At 49.9% G+C, this 22,012-nt stretch overlaps 1 protein-coding gene across 5 annotated transcripts in view; it reads left to right on the plus strand.

Moving 5' to 3' along the window:
* Positions 1-20,234, plus strand: part of ZBTB40 (zinc finger and BTB domain containing 40) — a 71,437-nt gene extending 51,203 nt beyond the window's left edge. For 3 of the 5 annotated variants that reach the window (XM_033113872.1, XM_033113874.1, XM_033113873.1), the window contains exons 9-18: positions 313-446; positions 2,043-2,211; positions 2,529-2,996; positions 3,801-4,007; positions 5,934-6,098; positions 8,700-8,914; positions 10,071-10,233; positions 10,925-11,011; positions 12,001-12,227; positions 14,031-14,225. In XM_033113872.1, the coding sequence (XP_032969763.1) occupies positions 313-446; positions 2,043-2,211; positions 2,529-2,996; positions 3,801-4,007; positions 5,934-6,098; positions 8,700-8,914; positions 10,071-10,233; positions 10,925-11,011; positions 12,001-12,227; positions 14,031-14,225 (2,030 nt within the window). Of the gene's footprint in view, positions 1-312; positions 447-2,042; positions 2,212-2,528; positions 2,997-3,800; positions 4,008-5,933; positions 6,099-8,699; positions 8,915-10,070; positions 10,234-10,924; positions 11,012-12,000; positions 12,228-14,030; positions 15,136-20,137 lie in introns of those variants that run through there. The other 2 variants (XM_033113876.1, XM_033113875.1) reach the window with 2 other exon arrangements.
* Positions 20,235-22,012: the final 1,778 nt, after the last annotated feature.

The raw sequence follows: 22,012 nt of genomic DNA on the forward strand, positions 1-22,012 counted from the left end.
TCAGTCTTGCCAGAAAATAGAGCTCTCTTACGGTAGTCTTCCACAGCCCTACCATTGGAAATAAGGCCTGGAAGTTTTGTTCTGGAATGTAAATCTTTTTAAATAAAATACATAGTAAGGATTCTAAGCTGATATGAATAATGATACGAGCATTCTGAATACAGTGCTATTTGCCACTTGCCTCATTCTCAGTGCCAGGTAGGAGACAGGCAAGGTGTCTTCTCATTTTGAAGAGCTGAAGTGAGAGGAGGTGAAGAGAAGAAATGGTGCTCAGAGTTTCACTAATGAATTTGCCATCCCCCTGTCTTTCAGTGACCAGCCCAGAAAATGCTGCCTTAGAGACCATCCTGAGGCATCGCAAACTGATCCTAGAGGCCATCCAACACAGGCTTGAACTCAAGGGCTCTCCCTCAGGGGAGGAGCGCCGGGCAGAGACTGTGAAAGAGGTGTGGTGGGGATAAAAAAACGCTTCATTTCAGAGAGTTTGACAGAGTTACTGCCTGCGACTGCCTCATTCCTAAGGGAGGAACCAACTTCTGTAGCGTGCCTACTGTGTGCTGAGCCCTCGACAGTTCATAACACTCTGCCTTTTTAATCCTCCCAACTGGAGGTGGCAGCCGATGTCGTCCATATTTTACAGATAAGAGAACTGAGGCTCCGGGGGGTCCGGTCACATTTCTGGGGTGCTCCAGCTGGTCAGAGATGAAGTCAGAATTTGAACGCAGGTTTCTGTGACTCAAACCTAGATTTATTCCATTTGTCTAAATCTTGGTATACTCAAAGGGAGCCATGATTCTGTTCTCTCACATGTTTTAAGAAGCAACTTCTTTTAGAGGAAGGAAAGTAAAATGGTCTTATTACATGCTCCATTCTGGCTTCTAGAAAGAGCCAAGATAAACATAGATAGAACAAAGCTTTTGCCCATATGGGGTAGCAAATAGTGCCAACTCATTTTCTGTAAGGCTTCTCAGAGTGTGGCCAGGATCCCAGAAAAATCAGGTGGGGACTAGGGGAGAATTCATGAATGTCCAGTCCAGGACCATGTGTCTCTTGAGTGGGGAAGAATTATGAAGGAACATAAAATTAAGCTACAAATTCACCTGTAGTGCCTTTTGATCCAACTAGGCATGGAAGGGCTGGTTTCTAACTGTCCACACAGGTGACAGCCCGCCTTGGTCTGACTCTCAGATGGGACTAGGTGGCACACATTTCTGTGGGCTTCAGAGGAAAGATTCGTCTGCTAGATTCTCTCCAGCTCTCCACATACTTCAGAGATGAGGCTTCTGCAGTTGATCAGTTTTAGCCTCACTAATTAGTCTCATGCCTGCCTCCAGGGACATCAGGTTTATTTAGATAGACTTGAAAAGAGCAAAAATAAAATATCTTCCAAAAGGAAAATTCCATTTGGCCATCTGTGGGTGGTTTAGCTTTATTTTCTCAGTGTACTGACTCTTTCTGCTGATAGCTCGAACATTCTGAAAGAGGACGGCTTTGAAATAATATTCTTGGCCTCTTTAAAGCCCCTATTTGAACCTTCTTTGAAAAGCAGAGTTTCTTTCTGAAAGAAAACGATGTTTAAAAGGGTACATCTAAGTATCTAAAAATGTAAAGTCACTGATCATGCAGAATTACTTCCAGATATTGAGGCAGTTATATGTTATGAAAAATTATTTTGATCTTCAAGACAGAAACACCAACACCCAAATCTTACAGGTTTCCAAGCTTTTAATAGTAAGATGTGGAAAGTTCTTTAGGAGACTCCTGGTTTCTGAGAGGATATTTCTCATAGAAATGCTTAATGCTTTCTTGCACCTTCTTTATATTTGCACATTTGTCTTCAGATGTGCCTCCTTTTTTTTTTTTTTTGTTAATTTCCCTATTCCTTGGAAAAGAGGGCTCTCTATTACATGTATCACAAGCGATATAAACTTGTTATAGTTGGAGCAGTGCCTTCCTGAAATTAGCTTTTTTTTAAAGTTGAAAACCATGTAGAAAATCTGCTGATATTAACCACAAACCTTTGTCTCGTGGTATTCATTTAGATTCTGAGCATTTCCTCTGAGACGGCCGACCCTGAAGCATCCCTGAGAGCAGTGCTGAGCAGAGCCATGGAAAAAGCCATCTCGGCCATGGATATATGTCATCTCCTGTGCAGTGTGCACAGATCTTTCCCAGGCCTGCAGCCTGTCATGCAGGAGTTGGCATGTACTGGTAAGAAACAGGGAGGGGTGGGAGTCCTATTAGGCCCCCAGAGGATTTCCTTAGTGGAGAGAAGAGGCAGCAGTTATATGAGAGTTCATCCATCGCTACCTTTTTTATGTATTTTATATGTTCTCCATACTTAGAAAGTCATCGACGTAGATGTAAAATGATGCTCTGTGTTAATCAAAAAGTAAAGATGACAGTGACACTGTTTCAGAGTAGTATGAGGGTCTCAAGTAGTGTCCTCTCTCCTCTAAGAAGAAAAGTTAGAAAGCAAAGTAGAAACAGAGAGAATTCCCAGAGCCATGAGATTTCTCTCTGTGCAGGTTTCCTTATTCAGGAAGACGGAGACAAGGAAAGGTGGGAGGTGTGTAACAAATTTCACCTTGAAGCCAACAACAAAGCGGATGAAAAGGCAGCGGAGCCAGCCGAAGAAAGGTGCCAGTCTGGAAAGCAGAACGATCAAGGAGAGACTAGTTCCTTGCCAAAACAACAAGAGAAAGACACTTCTGCCTCCCCAGACTCTGCCAAGAAGAGCTTCATCTGTAAGGCCTGTGACAAAAGCTTCCATTTCTACTGCCGTCTCAAGGTGCACATGAAGCGCTGCCGGGTGGCCAGGAGCAAACAGCTGCAGTGTAAGGAGTGTAACGAGACCAAGGATTCTAAGAAAGAGCTGGAGAAACATCAGCTGGAGGCCCATGGTGCAGGTGGAGAGCCTGACGCCCCCAAGAAGAAGAAGAAGAGGCTTCCAGTGACATGTGACCTCTGTGGAAGAGAATTTGCTCATGCTTCAGGTACATTCAAGAAGGCAAAGTGACCGAGGATGACAATTCCAGATATTGTGGTTTGGGTCCCAGGCCTGGCCTCCAGCTGAATGCAGCAAGGGCCGTGGATGGGCTTAGAAAATAGAGCAGGTTCCTACAGAGGTGGGGTGATGTTTTGAGAAGAGCGCGAGCTTTGGAGTCAGCTCACTGAGCTTGCATTTCCCCATCTGTTAAACAGGCACCCCGATACCACCTCCTTGTTCAGATTTAAGATAATACAGCGAAACCCCTATAGTTGAGTTAGTAGTCAGTGAATTGTAGCTATTAAAACGATAACCAGCTACTTCTCACGTGACCCAGACTTCCATGCGTCGCTTGTTTCTTGATAATAAACAAGAGTCATGGAAACTACGGGATGTATAGTCAGAATTATTTTCCCCTGCCCCAGATGTTGGATAAAGCTAATGAAGCATAAAAGCAAGCTTTGTTTCTCTCTTTCTGGGTGACTGGGTCCTACTTGAGGGAGAGAGAGGGAGGGAAGGAGGGAGGAAGAGGGAGTGAACGAGAGAGAATGGAGAACGGGAAGGATAAACCCAGGATACTTCATGCCTGACTAAAGCATGTGTGGGACTGAGGTGATTGGCGTGCTGGGTGGTGGGCACGGGGTGGCATGGCGGTGTGAGGTCAAAAGAGAGCACGGCCTGGTATCCTGTGCTTCATGCGGTGCTTCCTCGCGAGGCCTGGCCTGAGACAGTGCTTCTGTGACATATCCTCACGCTGGCTTCAGGACATTGATTCCTAGTCTCTCTCTGGTCCCTGGCATGGCTTCCCTAGGCATGCAGTACCACAAACTGACCGAGCACTTTGACGAGAAGCCCTTCTCCTGTGAAGAGTGTGGGGCAAAGTTTGCAGCCAATTCTACCCTAAAGAATCACCTTCGCCTCCACACTGGGGACCGGCCGTTCATGTGCAAGCACTGCCTCATGACGTTCACCCAGGCCTCTGCCCTGGCCTACCACACCAAGAAGAAGCACTCAGAAGGTAAGGCGCGGAGGGCTTCTTCAGTTCTCCTGCAGACTCTCACAGGGTGAGCTGCGGAAAAACCCACTTGGAATTAGGCTGAGATAGATAGATATATAGATATCTCAAGAGGATTAAAAACAAAACAGAACATAAAGTCTCTAGGCACACAGATAACTAGGAATACATATGTGCACAGACATATAAAATGCTTCTGGTGAGAATTTCTGAAGAGAGGCTGGCTAACATAGTATTATGACTTTATAGTTAGAGAACTTACGTAAAGCCGGGAATTCCTTGGGCTTTGAGGTCGAGTTCAAGCAGGAGAAAAACCTTGGTTGAGTACCTCTGCTTCCGTCGTCATGCCTCCTCCCGTGACTCTTCTTTCTCCCTCTTACAAGCACCCTTGTGATGACACTGGGCTTGCTGGTATCATCCAAGGTAATCCTCCCGTTTCAAGATCCGCAACTTCATCTCATCTACAAAGTCCCTCTGCGTGTAAGGTCACAATATTCACAAGTTTCAGGGCTTGGGATATGGACATCTTTGGGGCCATTAATCTGACTACCACAGGGAGCCATAGGAGAGTTTTGAGCCAAGGAATGATAGGATCTGATTTACATGTTTTAGAGTTAATTGTGGCCATCCTGGACAATAGGCTCTAATAGGGCAGGAGTACAACATAAACAGGAGACAGGAGGCGTGGCTGCAGTCCAGAGGGGAGGTGATAGAGTTGTCACCTAGAGTTGTGTTGGGGCGGGGGTGCTGAAAAACCGCTCAAGCTTAGGGATGTATTGTTGAAAGTGGAAGTAATAGAACGAATGATGGAGTGGATGAGGGATGTGAGGGAAAGAGAGGATTTAAGGAAGGCTGTGGAGTTTTGGGCATGAGTAAATGATGCTGCCATTTACTGAAGTGGGGGGAAATTGGAGCATAGGGGGTAGGGTAGAGAATCAGGAGCTCTGTTTTGGATATGATAAATTTGAGATACCTGTTATACCTTCAAGTAGAGGAGGAGAGGAATAGGCAGTTGGATGTAAAAGTCTGGAGTTCTCGGAAAAGCTGGGAGCGAGAGAGAGAAATGTGTGAGTTATCAGTGTACAGATGGGATATAGTCTCTGAGATAAGATCATCTAGAAAGTGAGGGTAGAGAAGAGGGCCACAGACTAAGTCGGGGGCTTCTCGGTAACTTGAATTCTTGACTTAGGGAGCCTCTTTTCCTAACAGAATCTTATTTCAATGCCCAATACGTAAAAATGAAAACGAGGTTGGTGGCTCTAGTTGAAGTAGGCCCCAGGACTCGGGATTCTCGACCTTTGCCTCACTGATTGCCCTCCTTCTCGGTTGGCCCATAAGGGAGCTGGGAGATACAGTTTGTCTAGCGTTTTTGACAAATGCCGGTTTTCCAGACTTGCTCTTTACCTGTATTTTCTAACCGTCTTTGGCAGTCTGGTCATTATATTCTCATCATATGAATGAGAAAACAGAAGCCAACTGTTTTGTAAAAACTCTAGCAAATCACTGGGGGAAGGCTTTCATTCTTCTCTGAATCCATGTCTCTCACCTTTATGTGCAGTTGGCAATTCCGCACTGAATGAATGTGTTTCAAGGGTCCAACTTGGGTGTTCCTGAGCACGAGGGTCTGTCTGCTTCCTGGGAACAGAATGAGCCCTTCCGTACTGTGGTGGCCTGGTTAACAGATGGGCGGTCTCGTGTGATAAGAACTCTGTCCTTATCCCTCAGGGTAGGGAGACCACACTCTGTTTGATCAGTTGTATATGTGAGGTGTCATCAGACCTCTCACCCAGTGTATTACAAATTGCCTGATGTTTTACTATCATCTCGTAGATTATATTTCCCCAGTACATGGCTTAGAATGTGATTTTCTTTTTTAGGCAGGTCATAAACGTTCAGTGCTGACTCTAATAAACTCATGTATATTTCCAGGGAAAATGTATGCATGCCAGTACTGTGATGCTGTGTTTGCCCAGTCCATCGAACTGTCCCGCCACGTGAGGACCCACACCGGGGACAAGCCATATGTCTGCAGGGACTGTGGCAAGGGCTTCCGGCAAGCCAATGGCCTCTCCATTCACCTGCACACCTTTCACAGTATGTACTGAGATTGTAGATGTCGGGCCCTCAGCACCAGGCTTGGCCCCGAGAAGGCATGTAATAGTCATAACGGAACTGTCACTCCACCAGAGCTGGGCCCCATTCAGTGCCCTCCCCTCCCTCTTCTCCTGCAAAACTCAGAGCCCCTCATTTCTATTTTAAGAGGAATCCCATTTTACCATGTCGCTGCGTGATGCCGATTTCTCTGCCAGGCTGTTTCCTTATCTTTTTTTTTTTTTTTAAGCCCACCTGGCCTTGTTTGGCTGACAGGGCAAATTATATTGGAAGGAAAGCGCCTCTGTAAGAAACAGATTAACTGAGTAGCAGAATATTCTCATTTGTCCACAGCTTCTATTTTCTACCGTCACCCTCCTTCCCCACTCTCATCTTATGGTCATACCGCCTTTCCCCAGAGCAGCAACCCGGACACTTTGTGAGTTAATGCGCACCATCCTAAGTGGTCCCTGGTCACGCTCCTTTACAGGCCTCCCGCCCAGATTCTCTTCTAAAGGCTGTTGTATTCTCTCAAAGAGTGCGGTCTGCCCCCGTCTTGCTCCCCTTCTACTAGAACTGATACAGACACAGACACACTTCTGTTGAACACACATGCTCAGGAAGGAAGAGGATCCTCTGTGATTCCCTGTGACGGCGTCAGGAAACCGCTGTGTGGCGCCTGGCGGCCACCGCACACTTCCACAGCTGCTCGGCCGCAGCAGGAGTGTAATCAGCGCAGCACAGCAGGGGCTAAGAGCTTGGTCTCTGAAATCACACAGGCCTGGACTTGAATCTTGACCCTGCCGCTTACTTCCTTGAGAGCTTAAACAAATTTCTTTACCTTCCAGAGCCTTGTAGGCTCCTTCTATAAACTAAAGAAACTAGTAACGCTAGCACCTTGGATGGTGGGGAGGCGGAAGTGAGCTCTCACACGTAAGCGTGAAGCTCCGTAGCTGACACACACAAAACGCTCCATAAGTGCCAGAAAGCATTACTGGTGACAAGAGCAACCTTCTCAGGTGCCATCTGTCACCATCAAAGCCTGTGTTTTTTACATGCCATGCACCTTGCGTACCTTTCTTCCCCTCTCCCCTGCCCATGCCTGCATGTTCCCCACACAGCAGCTTCCAGCCGGTGGCAATACACTGCCTCACAAACCTGTGTTCTATGTCAGAACTTTCAAGTGCATCGGCAGCCAGCCAACAGAGGACTTGGCCAGAGTGCCTCTGTGCCCAGCATGTGGCTGGACACTGGGCACTGTAGGAGGAATATCAAATGCCGCCCTTTCCCCCCCAACCCCCCAGAAGTTTATAAGACTGTCCAAAAAATCCAGTTGCAATGGACTTCCAGATGAGTGAGATGGGCTTGGGTCCAGTGCTACAATTTTGATGTCCTCTTGATCTCCTTAAGTGACACTCTGCTTTAGTCTCCTTTTCCCCAGTAGCACTAAATGGGAGTCAGGAAAGTGGGGGAAGATGTTATCAATTTTCAGAATGGCAAGGACCCCAAATATTTTGCCATGTGTCAGAGTATATCCCTGGGAGCAGGCCCAGCATCCAGGCTCCTCTCTGCCTGGTCCTTACCTATGTCATAGGACCACATCATTGCTTACGGGCAACTGCTTGAAAGTGTATGAAAAGACAGTGTAAAACCGGGATAGCAAGAGCTCATGTCCACAGGGAAACTGGTTAATGATACCGAGTGCTGCTGCATGTCAGAATTCCTGAATTAATCGGAATCAGTGCACATATAAGATTGGCTTGTGGGCAAAGGAGTTTATTATTAAAACATTTCATTTTCTGTTATATTCAGAAGAAGACTGAAGTCTCCTGCCCTAGGGATGGCAAATGTATTCTTCATCAGTGCTAGTTCTTATTTTTAAGATCCCACTGAAGAGCTGGCATGTCCAATTAAGCATGTAGCTCAGAGCATGGCCTTGGGAGTGACAGCTGGGATTGTTTCCTAGTTCAGCCCTTTCCTGCTTGTGCCATTGGGCACTCGCTAAGCCTTGATTTTCCTCATCTATAAAATACGACTGATAATAGCACCTATTCACAGGGTGATTGGAAGGATAAAGTGAGTTAATATATATAAGGTGCTTAGAACGTGCCTGTCACATGGCACACATTAAACGTTACCTATGAAAGTGTTTTTATTGTTGAGTCTAAAGTGGGAGCAAGGAAGCATTCCTCCTGTCATTCATGCACTGACAAAAAAGGAAATGGTGATGCTCTGGAGAGGATGTTGGAAATCTCTATAGAGAATTAGAAAACAGAAAGGCCCCCTGCAAGCGGGGGAAGAGCAAGAGCGAGACACCCTGGAAAGTAGTAAAATGGAACTTAACTTGTAAGATGTAAAACGAGGACTCAGTGAACTATTTGATGCTGCGAGGTGGTTAATGCAGAGGCTCAGGGGAATCCCGCCTCCTGGGAGGAAGGTAGGGGGTAGTCAGGTGACCGCTGCACCGACTTGTGGTCCTTGGAGTCTGCGACCCGCACATGACCTCTGAACAGTCTTGTATCTAGAGCTTTGCACAGCAACCCACTCCTCACTGACTGCTGCCTGTGGTGTTTTTTCCTGTGCCCCGTCCTCTCATGGAACCAGACATAGAGGATCCCTATGACTGCAAGAAATGCCGGATGAGCTTCCCCACTCTGCAGGATCACCGCAAGCACATCCACGAGGTTCACTCCAAGGAGTACCACCCCTGCCCCACGTGCGGCAAGATCTTCAGCGCCCCTTCCATGCTGGAGCGGCACATGGTAACCCACGTCGGAGGGAAGCCCTTCAGCTGCGGGATCTGCAACAAGGCCTACCAGGTGATCTCAGGCTCCCTGGAGGCTCTCACTCTGTGCCTGACCTGCTCCCGTTGGTCTTCCTTGATCCCCATTCTGTGGCTGGCGGAGCACATCTTGTCTCCAGGACGTGACGATATGGCTGGTTCTCGTGAAGAACGCAGCTTGTAATAATTCAGATTCTCTAAGGCGATCAGGTCAGAGTAATGCCATGGGGGAGCTTTCATCGGAGCAGAGTTCTCACACCCCTGAACTGAACGCTGCTTGCCCCCTCGGGTACTCACGTTCTGTAGAACCGATTGACTCCATGTGCCCAGGGACCTGAGGATGCCAACAGGCTGTGTAGCATTGCTTGGAATTACCTTGTTCAGTGCAATTACTGGGTTTTATTCTGACTCCCAGGGACGGGCTCTGCTTTTTTACCATAGAAGTTGGTGTATAATTAAAGTGAACCCCATATAGAACTAAAAAGAAACCAAGAATGGTCCTTGATGGCATCTGTAAGATTTGGGTTATAGAGAGAAGCACAGCAGCTAATTTTAGTTCAACAAAAACTGAGAGCTAACTTTGTGCCACACCTTGTGCTGTGACATTAATATTACAGAGCTGAGGAAAACCTGGGCTGGATTTCCTCATGGAAACCATGGAATCGTAGGGAGAATGTCCTGATGCTGCTCTGAACCCAGGACGGAGGGGGACCCTTCCTTGTGGAGCAGGGATAGTGTGCATCCCCACTCCGGCAGCTTTCTCTGCTGCACCCCTGGCCTCTGGGAAGCAGTGAGACACAGCTCAGTGGTGAAGAGAAAATGCTCATCAGAAGGCCAGGCTTTGAATCCTGGTCCTGCTACTAACTAGTCGTGTGACCCTGAGCAAGTCATTTAAGCCCCCTGTGTCATCTTCTACCTCACTGGAAAGATTCTGACTCCTCCCTCCCAGGCTTGTTGTGAGGAGTGAGTTTCTCTGCTGAGCCCTGTCGTGGCCTCTCAGGAAATTATTCCCAGGTGCCTTATTCCCACAAGCACTAGCCTCTCTGTCACGTCAGCACTCAGTGTGATAATAAGAGTGTGATTCTAGATCCCTAAGCTTCCCTGAGAATGTTTTTCTCTCTCGCACAAGGGCCTTGGAGCTCTCCAGCATGCTGGAACATTCTAAGACCTAACACTTGCCAAATTTCTTGCAGCAACTGTCTGGTCTGTGGTACCACAATCGGACCCACCACCCTGATGTGTTTGCTGCTCAGAACCATCGATCTGCTAAGTTCTCGTCACTCCAGTGCAGCTCCTGCGACAAAACCTTTTCCAACACCATTGAACACAAGAAGCACATCAAAGCAGAGCACGCAGGTGAAGTTGGGGTGCCCCAGACAGGGAATGTGAGCTGATGTGTGGCAGCAGTGTGGTGACACTGCATCCTGGGTCTGTCTCCAAATCCCGGCTTCCAGTGCCAGAGGGTGGTGTGCTATGGTTATTCCCTTTGTTCTGCCCCCGTACTCCTGAAGGATGCCACGCCAGTCCAGTAACAACAGTAGTTTGAGTGTCAGTGGTTCTAGGGCACTGTAAGGTCTGTCAGTCCCTGAGTGATGATCAGTCACAGCTCACGGGAAGGGTGGCAGCTTTGGTGGCAGACAGGCCTGGGCGGAAATCCCGACGGATCAGCTGCGTGACCTCAGCAAGTGACTTCGCTTTTCTCAACCTGTTTCCTTCTCTTCAGAATGGCTGGTCTTAATACCTGCCCTCCAGGTAAATTTGGGGATGATCACAACAGCCGGCAGTTAGGAAGCATGTCCTGTGTGCAGGGCACTACGCTGAGCATTCTGTGTGTTCTGTCGTTTAATTCTCACAACACTGTCTGCATCCAGGCAGTCTGGATCCAGCTTTGGAGTGTTTCCCACTATGTTGCACTCCTGTATCACAGGTGTAGGGTTCCTGGCACATGGTGATGCTTGCTAAGTGTTAGCCGTCATCCCTCCCCCAGCCCTGTACGTCTCCAACCTTACAGAGCCACCCTATTGTTCTTTCCTCACATGCTTTGCAGATATGAAGTTCCACGAGTGTGACCAGTGTAAGGAGCTCTTCCCCACGCCAGCCTTGCTACAGGTTCACATCAAGTGCCAGCATTCAGGTCAGTGCTCCTGGAGGTGCTCCTGAGCTGCTCTGGGGGTGGGGGGGAGGGGTCTCATCTCCACCGTTCACAGCTGTGCAACCCAGGCCAAGTCACCGAACTAACTTGTGCCTCAGTTTCCTCATATTCAACGGGAACAGTTGCAGTTCCTACCTCATCAGGTAACTGAGAATTGAATGTGTCAGCAGACAGGAAACACTTAGTTGTTGCCTGGCACCAGTGAGCACCCCTAAAGCATTACTTGTGATTGTCAATTTACTGCTGTGCCCCATCGGACCCAAAATAAATTGACGAAGGTACAAATGCAGCTGTTCAGAGTAGCTTTCGATTCAGATTGTGGACGTGCGTTATTCCCCATGCTGTTGTTCTCTGCCGTCAAGAGCACTGGCGATGGAGGACATAGTGAGGCCACTGGTTCGGGGCTCCTGAGCATCATGGGAAACTGGTCTGCTTTAGGTTCCTGCTATGAGAATGTCCAAACATGGTGAACATCTGCCCCCCACCCCCCGCCGCCTCCTCTCTCCTAAACCTTTGGGTTCCTGGGAGTTAAAGACGTGCGCCACTCCCATCCTAGGGCTTCCCTTCCAAGACACAGATACACACTGCACAGGTCTTGATCTGCAGGATTCATCAGGTTTCAGTGCTCATACAGGCACAGTCCTTGACAATGAGAGCCGAGTGCTGCCTGGCCCGTAGCAGTCGGAAGAAGCCATTGAATCCATTTCAGAGATGTTCAAATGTGCTGCTTAGAATTGACAAATAGTGTGGTCAGCAGCATCGTCTACCGTTGAGTGAATAATGGGCTTCAGCAGAGGCAGATTCGGCCTGAATCCAGTGCCCCTGACACTGTGGCTTCCGGGAAGCTTCAGGTCCTGCAGAACCTGGATCTGCCTTTGCGCCTTGGTCCTCGATGCTCCTTCCTCTCCCTCTTCCCGCTCATTCCTCAGTTATTCCCCCCACAGCCCATCCCTCTGTGTCCCGTCCTCCAGGGTCGCAGCCGTTCAGGTGCTTGTACTGTGCGGCTACTTTCCGCTTCCCCGGGGCCCTGCAGCACCACGTCACCACGGAGCACTTCAAGCAATCGGAGACCACCTTCCCCTGTGAGCTCTGTGGGGAGCTCTTCACCTCCCAGGCCCAGCTGGAGGGGCACTTGGAGTCAGAACACCCAAAGGTGACGGGCACTGAAACCCACGCAGCAGCCTCACAGGTCGTGCAGGTAACTCAGCCCTCAGACACGAGGGCACTAACACAGGGTCCCTAAGGTGGCTCTCAAGGCGCCTCTGTTACAACACCCAGACTCCCTCTCTCGGGCTCTCAGAGGGTCCTGGAAGCAACACATTCACCACCAAGAGGACCTGGCAGTCTCCAGACCTCTTACTAAACAACAGAAAATTCTGGTGTCCTGGCGGCCACATGTGAGGTGGCTCCTACGTAGTGGGGGGCCTAGAACAAGAATTTCCAAAAGCTGAAGGACCTTGGCTTCTCTTCCCAGTTCACGCACTTCCCCACCTTCCGTGAAACGCTATGGGATGTGGGCAGAGTTGCAGGAAACCTCAGAGAAGGGTGGATGGGCTCTTTGCTGGGAACACGTTAGTTGCAACACTTTGATTGTTCCTCCGGGCTGGGCGCAGGACATGTGGGCATGTCGGGCCTCTCGCCTTTCCCAGGATGGGAAGCCACCTCTAGTGATGTTTGAAGGCTGAGCTTGCTCTAGCCTTTCTGGTTCTCTTTTACTGTTCCTTCAGTCTTCTGCAGAGAGGGTGGGCAGAAAAGGAAAAGCAAAAGCAACTCCCTTCTATTGATTGGCCGGAATCTGTGGGTGGACTGGAAAGGAACTGCTAACCAACTGCATCTCCCTCTGTCCAGCCTCCTGAGCGGCCAGTTGTTCATAAACCGTGTTCTCCTGCGTCGGTGGGGCGCAGAGGGCGAGTCAGGTGGGCAGGCCTCTGGATGATACTCCCAGCCCCGTATCAACCCGAACAAAAGTGCTGCTTTTAGCTTTTTCACATACTAGGATTCTTGGTAAGATGTCCTTAGGGAGGAAAAAGATTCCATTGCTAAAAGAAAAAAGAAAGAAGACAGTTTGAAAACTACTGTCATAGATGAGTTTTGATTGAATGTCACGGTTTGTCTCTTCACTCTCAGTAGCACAGAAAGGTGGTAGAGCTGACTTCCCCACTTTTTCCCACTCGTGTCTAGTGCCGCGCTCCCCACTCCTGGTCGGTTCTCAAGAGCCAGGATGCCTGTGCCCCCTGCAGGCACTCTGGTTTGAAAATACTAGGGGATATCAAGCTCCACAGGTCAGAAGCATCAACCTGGAGGTTCAGGCAGAAACGGGGTATTTTAACCACAGACTAGCTCCCCCTGAGATGGGAAGGTCATCTTTACCAGCTGATGCAGATTTGGAAGGGGTGTGTGTAGCCTGTAGAGGGGAGAAGGAGATGCCTGCCTTGCCAGCCTGTTAAGCCAAATGAGGCCGTTGACAGAAGTCACGTTTCGTCCACCTGCTCTCCCTCCTGTAGTCATTAGCTCTGTAGCCATGGAACCACTGAGGAAGGCTCTTTGCCTGATGGAGGTCCAGAGACACCACCTTTGGCAAAGTGAGGCTTCTGGTAAATCTTTCCAGTTTCCATGGTTCAAACATGAGAATAACCACCTTCAGTGGCATTCCTTTCACATGGCACTTACTCTGCAGTGTAATCCTCGAGACAGGAAAACCCAGTGTGAGAAACTGAGCCAGCGTTCACTGGTGTGTAATCATAGAGTCCAGGCACCCTCAGGTGGCATACTGAGCTAAATTATAGCAATTTAGCACACAGAGTTATTTACATTGTTTGCCTGCCTTCTCTTTTGCATCACCGGTGTGTGAGATTTGCCTCTTCCCATTAGGCACATGTAATTGCTCTCCTCAGGTGAAAACATAAATACCGTCATTACAGCATGAGATGAAAACCACGTAAATTCGGAGACGCCGACTGTGGACACTGCCCAGAGCAGCCTCACGGTCTTTCCCTTTCAGGTAATCCAAACCCCGGAGCCGGCGGTCCCAACAGAGCAGGTGATCACTTTGGAGGAGACCCAGCTTGCGGGTTCACAGGTATTTGTGACGTTGCCAGATTCGCAGACATCTCAGACCAGCTCTGAGCTGGTGGCGGTGACCGTGGAGGACCTGCTGGATGGCACGGTGACCCTGATCTGCGGTGAGGCCAAGTGAGTGGCTTCCCATCCGGGGAGGGCCCTGCATTTGCAGAGGGAATGCTTCACAGCTTGCTCGTGTCCTTCCACGCCTGGTCGTTCTGCGCAGTGAGCATCTTAGCCTGGCACCCGCCGAAATGGTCTCATCTGGAAAACAGGAGTGATGTCGTTGTAGTCACAGAACCAACAACGTGTGAATCACCGATCCCGACACCACCGCCCTCCATTGCAGGCAGGCCTCCTTCCCCTCCCACAGGCCTGCTGCTGTGGCCTCCGTGACACGGTCCACCCCCTAGTGGCGGATAGCCTCTGAAACAGAGTCTGAAAGAACAGTGGGATAGGAGCTGGTGAGCAGGACAGCCGGAGAGGTGCGATGTGCCGGCAGCCCTTAGTGTGCAGAATGGCGGGAGTGGGACCGTGGCCTACAGACAGGGGCTGCAAACTCGGCCAGTGCCTTCTGGCCACTTAAAAAGGAGAAAAAAAACACCAGCAGACCACCTAAGGACCCCAGCCTTGAGCACACTTGGCCCCTTCCCCACTTGTAAATGTCCTCCCAGCTGTTTCGCTCACCCAGGCCCCTTGTGGTGGCAACAGGCCGGAGCAGTGTTAAGCAGGAAGCCTCATTCCCATGCAGAGTCCCTCCTTGCCAGCACAGGCAGCCCTTGCAAAATGAAGCCTTTGGCGTGTTTCTGCTGCAGCGTTCGTGTGAGACCATCCAATTGCAAGGACAGGCCCTGCCTTTCCAGGATGTTCTTCACGGTGTTCACACCTGAAAGCTAGTTCCCGCAGCCTTTCCACGTCACGTTATCCTCACCCCTTTCCCTCATCAAAGGCTGCAGCTGCTACCCGATCTGGAGGCCTTGCCCCTCCCTCCGGAGCACATACTACAGCTAAGGACCCAGTGTCAGGTGGAGGGGCGCCTGCGACTGCCCCTGGCTCTGCCCCTGCCACCGTCGTCTATGCCCTGGAGCTCTTCCACACTGCCTCTGCTACTGCAGGTCAGTGATCCTCTGGAGTCGGAATTTCACAAAGCTTTTTTATCTTCAGTTCCTAACATGTAATCTGATAATTAATGGTTTGTGGAAGCCATTAGGAAGTGCAATTAGACGGATGTAGGTTCCTGCCGTTTGGAGGGAATGACTAGCATTTATCTTCCTCTCCTCCGTACCAGAAGATTGAGTTCTGCTAGCGCCGTGTTTACACACAGGCAGGGCTCCCGGTCCCCCCGTGTGGCCTGACCCCTTGCAGAGGGTGGTGTCTGATTGGATCACTGGTCCTCAAGCTGTAGGCTGGCAGAAGGCTAGTTCACCCGCTCTTTCCAAGCACATTTCACATCAGCAGGTACAAGCAGGAGTCGGGGGGTTGATTTGGGTCATGGTTGGGACTTTTACTGCCACCACACACTGCTGGAAGGGCAGAAGGGGGATCCTTAACACGGACCAGTACGGCTGCCACCCAGCTTTGTGCTGGATATGCAGCGAGTTCCAGCCTGGGCCAGCTCACCTAGGCAGCTGCTCCCGCCTCCAGGGGGTCCTCATTTTGATATGCAAATCGCTTGAGCATGTCAACTCTGGGATCTTTATTCTGAAGTAAATGAAGTTTTCAAAGGCAAGTCGGGCATCAAAAGCCACAAACTGACCAGAAGATGGTGCTCAAACCTTTAAGACTTGCCCTCCACGGGAAGCCCTCACCGCTTCTGCCAAGCCTCTCTCTTCTTATGGGTTTTCAGTCCTGTGAGCCATCAGACCAGGAGAGCTCTTGACCTGCAAATGGCAAAATGACACTGCATCTCCCCTTGACACCAGATAAAACCCACTGAAAGAGAGCGGAGTGGCTTGTGCTTACAGGGCCTGGAGGCCAAGCCCAGCGGACAAGAATGCAGCTGCTCACCTTCCATGGGCAGTGGTTGGGAACTGCAGTGTCATCAGAACTTCTTCCAGCCAAAAGACAAAGTAAATAAAAAATTAATTGCCAAGGGCCTAGGGAGGAAAGTGATTTTTCTTTTTAAAAATCTTCTGAATACAGAAAGCTCTTTAAACCCAAGTTTCAGATCCTTTCAAGTACTGAGAAACCCTTTCTGAGGTTTCTGACGGATCTAGGTTGTGATAGGACACGCGTTTTCTTCAGAATCACCCGACGAGCAGCTCTCTGCGGTGCTGAGAGCAAACACAGACACTGGACGGACTTGCGACAAGGTAGCTCTTCCCCCGGGTACACTCGTCGGGAGGCGCGGACTCTGTACCCGTCCTAGTCAGGGACGAGGAAAGGTTCATCCCGAATTTAGCCTTTGCTCTGAGTGGACCTTTGCAAGACACTGCATTGGCAGTGATTTTACAGTGTCACTCCCCAGAGACGCCCAGGTGTGGGTTTTACTGTAGAAAGACTCTCTTTAGCTCTGCTTGGCCATCTTGTTCTTTTCTCCCATTTCTGCCCAAGAGACCCTCTGAATTGCTGCCGCAGAGGACACTGTCACCAGGGTCTCCTTAGTCCATGTCCCATGCTTCGTGAGGGCAGATGGTCTTCCCTTTGCCTCCTTGCCATTGATGCTGCCCTGAGCCCTGGGGCATTTGCCGGGGTGTGGAGGCGTCTGTGGACTTCTTGGAACACTTAACCTGTTCAGTGGGCCCCTAAACCTCCTTTGCTCCCAGAGTTCATGAAACAGCTGATGAGGAGGGAAAGGCAGGCGGATTGCAGGCTGGAGTCTACTTCTGTGGGAATAACGGGGGCACTTATAGAAGAGCACTCACCCACCCCAGGTAAGTGAGACAGTGTTGCCGAAGAAAGATGGCACTGTCCAAGCCCCTGGGCAGAACCTGGGACCAGAGGGCAGCAGCGGGGCAGAGACGAAGGGCTCTACTTGTTTGTGTTGGAGAGCCCATGTCCTCTCTCTCACAAGCTTTGTGTTTGGAAAACTTGGAGCCCAGCGCATACCGTGGTCAGTGTGGATCCTGGTTCCCTGGTGATTCCAGTTCTCTGAGGAAGCGTTCTGACTCTCCCGTCCTGCTGACGCCCAGAACAGACATTGTCCTCCTCCCCCAGGAAGAGCTCTGAGAGGCGGCTGGTGGTTGACAGTTCGAGTCTCTCGGGTGGATCGGGAGGACGAGGTCCCTGTCCACCCATGTCTAAATCAGGAATACTCCCAGACTCCATGAGATGAGATAGGGCCTGAGGTTTCTCACCCCGGGTGACCTGGCCGTCACCACACACTGACATTAATGAGATGGGAGGGTTGTGCCTTGAAATGTCTCGTGCCTGAGATCTAGGAATAAGGGACGAAGACACTGCTCACCTTATACTGAATGGTTCTTACGAGCAATATTTCTATGAAATGGGAGCTAGAAAGTTGGACAGTGATGGAAAAAATGCTGGCATGTCTTAGTCCTCCCAAAGGAAGAATTCAGCAGCCCAGCCCTGCTCCACTTGGCCCAGTGTATTCCAGGGACACTGGGCGTGTGGGAGGAAAAGGAAGACTTGGTGTTGCAGGGAGTGTGAAGGCAGTTGATCGTTGTTTTGTTGCCATGGAAAACCTTGGTGCTGGTAGGACTTGGACCAGAAGCTCAGAAGCACAGCCAGGACTCAAAAACTTGCTACACCTACCGCTCGGCCTATAACGAAGAGAAGCCGTTTGTGCTTTGGGGATTATGCTGTTGAGAAAACGTGTCCCGTGGGCTAATTTCCTTTAGGTCGCTTCCAAATCACGTAGTGTTCATTGTTTCCCGAACCACGGCCAGCCCCACCTGGCACCAACCACCCGTGATCAGGACTGCTAACCAGCACACGATGCTATATAAATTGGATTACAAACCATTATTTGTGTTCATCTTGCACTATTCTATATAAATAAAATATGTACTTTGAAAAAAATGATGTTGTGTGAGTTTCAAATGGCTGTGATGATATACACTTGTTTTCTCTTCGGTTCTGGGCAGCTGTCAAACAGGCCTGATAGGCCTGGTTTCCCAGGGGCTATTGTGTGCCTTTAGGCCATGTTAGCATGGGGGTGGGGGGTGCGGGGTGCTCTCCTGTCATGTGGAGTCTGCTTCCTAAATCAGCAGAGTTTCAGACACAGGTTTTGGTGTCGGACCTGGGCACATCCCAACTATGCCATTTTCTGACTGTCACCTTGGGTGACATACTTACCCTCTCTGAGCTCCCTCCTCCAGCTCCCATCTGTACATGGGGGAAATTACTATATTTACCCCACAGAATTGTAGTACGAATTAAAAGCCTGGATTTAATGAATTTAGTGTTGAAATTTTTAGTTGTTAGGAATAAAGTCCTTCACACACAGGTGAGCTCTTCCCTGCAATTTCTAGCACTGAGAAGAAGGTCCATTCCTGCAATTGTACGTGTCTCTCTTCTTCCAATCTCTCTGAATCCTTAGGGATCCTTATAACAACCACCACTTTTCATTATCTCTTAAATCTCAACTGCCCCCAAAGCATAAAGTGCTGAGCAGATAACTATAAAATAAGCAGAAACCTTTTTGTGGTGAGCAGCTGAAAATGTCATGTTGCTGGCAGCCAACAAGGAAACAAGAGCAGACACACAGATAGGCTGGACCTACTTTCTGCAGTAAGAATCCGGCGTGTGAGGCAAGGGGAGGGAGGCATCAGATCCCGCAGCTGTCTAAGCTCAGGTCCGGGCAGAGGGCTCTCTGTGCTCACTTCTCCTGGGACAGTGCTGGAGTCTCCTGAATAGACCCTTATCCAGTGCCCACAGGGCTGTATGAAGGAATGTCCCTCTGCCTACACAGTGTCTTTGGAGAGAGGGCTGGAGCTGGCGCATTTCGAGCAGCCGTCCTGAGTGTCCAGGCAGCTGGGCTCCAGCCATGAAGGTGAACAGCACAGAGGTAAAGTGGTGCTGTGGGCCAGGTGTGACTGAGCAGAGGTAGGAAATGGGCCGAGTGATCCCCTGCTGATCCAGTTATCTCAGGCCTGGACGGGGGCCTGGCTGGACGAGGCTAAGCAGCACAGTGAAAGGTACAGGGGCTCGCTTCCCAGGCCACTTCTGACTAGACGATGACCTTGGGCAAGGTGAGCCCAGCGGTGATTGTGAGGAGGGAAGGTAACGTGTGCAATGCTTGGCAGAATATAGGTGCTTCCTAAAGGATGTCTGTCAATGTGTCAAATACTCTCTAAGAGCCTGGGAGAAGAGGGCAGAGAAGGGCAGGGAAGGATGGTACCTAACGTATTCTAAGATAGAGAGCCCGGAATGGAGTGCAATCGTGCCCAAGACCAAGGCAAGATTTCCCTCTGGGCTACACCACAGTAATGCAACCTCTGCCCCAGACCAGAGCGAGTGGGGGTCAGAGGGTTTGGAGCACAGACTCTCAGAGCTCCCTGCACCAGAGCAGAGGGGTCATGTCTGAGTAAAGGCACAGACTCTCAAGTGTCAGGTGGCAACACATGCAGTGAGAACAGTAATGACTTCTGGCCTTCCCGCCTTGACTCTTGAGCTTTCGTACTCATCGTTCATCTTACCCTCCATGAGCTTGTGCCCAGGGATGTGTTTGGTGTGGAGAAAGAACTTGCCCTAGACTAAGCGTCATCAGCCTTTGTTGGGAAATAACCCAGGACTCAAGGTTTCACCGAGAAAAGAGGGTTTAGGATATGGGCATAGAAAGCAGCTCATTTTCTTCTTGGGCATCTGTTCCATCTTCTGCCCTGTCACCCAGTGCTACGAGATCATAGCTTAGTGGCTTGTGTCCACTAAGACACTTGCACCTCTGCGTGTTTGGCACCAGACAGCACGGTTGGGTGCTTAGATGTCGTCGCTGCTCGGCCGGGACCAAGCAGGGTTCCTCTCACTTGCCCTCATCACCGCCCAGGGAGAACCCAACTTCTGCATCTCACCCCTGTCAGCAAGGCTGTTTCCCAAGTGACCTGTGGGCTGGTCTATCAGAGCATCCTCCTTTCTTTGTCCTCCAAGGAGAGATTAGCAGCAGGCTACAGCAGCCAGCCTGGCCGGAGCTCCCAGCTGCTCTGATCAAATACCACTCCTGCCGGCTCTTCTCGCACTGGTTCCCCCTGCGCAAGCCAGGAACAGCTGATCAAACACATCAGGACAAGGTCAGTCCAGGGACCCACAGTCCCCTCCAGGGGAGATTTCATAGACCTGCCATCAGGAGGGTCTGATAAGAACGGGCAGGGGGTGGAAACGGGGGCCCACGGGGCGGGCACAGGACTGAACAGCTTTTCATTCCATTGAAGGTTGAAACCTCTGTGCCCCACACAGGGTCCAGCCCAAAGCCAGCACTTCCTGTGAGCCCAGGGAACCGAAGTGAAATGAGGAGGAGGGTAGCTGTGCAGGCATGCACGCCTGGGGTGAGAGCAATGCCAGGTCGGAGCGAGTGGGTTTGGGAGCAGGGGATTATTCGATTGTCACAGGACGACTTCAGATCCTCCCTCGCTAAACTGCGACCCCTTCAAGGGCAAGAACTGTGCGTTATCCTTTTTGTTAACACACACACGTGCACAGGTAGCCTGGCACATCAGGTGTCTTTTAGACCTGAGGTTCCAGAGTCTGTGAGAGCCTACTAAGTGCTCAGTCTGGTGCCAGATGCTGTAGAGGTTGGGGCCGTATTGGGCCAACATGGTGCGTGGTTCCTGCTCCTAGGGGACTGGTAACCCACTGGCCAAGCAAGGATTATATGTGAGAAGCAAGTACCAGAACACCCATGCCAGTCCAGACTCAGGACTGAAAGTACCTATAAATGCTGTGTTTCTCTTTTTGTCTTTTCATGAGAGTGGGGGATTAATATTTGTAGGAGTATTCTCATAATTAGTAGTATTAAGTGCTTACCACGTGGTGGATACTGGACAAAGAACTTCATGTAATTCTCATTTTACCAACACCATGAGGACAGTGCATTTACTACCCCATGTTGCAGGTGAGGAAACCAACACCAGAGCAGTCACTTGAGTTATGTAGCTAGTGAGCAGCACAGCTAGGATTTGAACCCAGGCCATCTGAATCCAGATCTTGCTCTTAAATACCATGCTATATTCAAGCATTTCTTGCTTAATCCTTAGTCATACTTCCCAGTGCTTACCAGCCTGGCCTGTCACACCTGGACTGTTGTCATAGGACCTACCAGGTCTCCCTGCCTGCTCTTTCCTTTCTCTTCCATCTCTGTCCATCCTGCCGGAGACAGCAGCCAAGCCTAAAACTCTGCTTCTATCAGCTAGAAATGTGTCTGCCGGCAACAGGTCATGTCCTTTGCCTTGCTTGGGACCAGACTGTTTGTGGCCTCAGGCCCTGCCCCTCAGTGTCACCAGTCCTCCGTCAAGCTGACGGCTCAGGAGGGCTCTTCCTGGAGTGGAGATGGGCAGACACTGGTCCTGCCCGACCTCCAGGGGGCAGCTGAGCCCCGCACAGTGCCTGGCACAGTGTACGAGGTTGGTTTCCCAGCGCAGGCAGCTCTGAGAAGCATCTTGGCCAATACGACCCCCATCTCTCCCCTAATCCTGGGCTCCTAAAGGAAAAATGTTTTCTGGAACAGCAACCGTTTTATTGGAGAGTGTTGGAACAGAAGACAATGTAAAATGCACACTTTAGAGTTTCTGAGATCTGGGTTCATCCCTGTTCTATTTTGTTAGATGTGTGACTTTAGGGATGTTATCTTTTCTTTAACCTTGATTTTTTTGTTTTTTTTTTTTGTTTTTTTTTTTTGTCTGTAAAATAAAGGTAACAAAAACTCTTAGGGTAATTGTGGACGTTAAAAGTGACGCATATAAGACTCTTGTATAAGTAATAGCATGTAGCAGGTGCTCAATAAAAATGATACCGGTCATGTTATCGGGA

The sequence above is a fragment of the Rhinolophus ferrumequinum genome, chromosome 9, assembly GCF_004115265.2.
Source record: "Rhinolophus ferrumequinum isolate MPI-CBG mRhiFer1 chromosome 9, mRhiFer1_v1.p, whole genome shotgun sequence".
Classification (NCBI taxonomy): Eukaryota; Metazoa; Chordata; class Mammalia; order Chiroptera; family Rhinolophidae; genus Rhinolophus; species Rhinolophus ferrumequinum.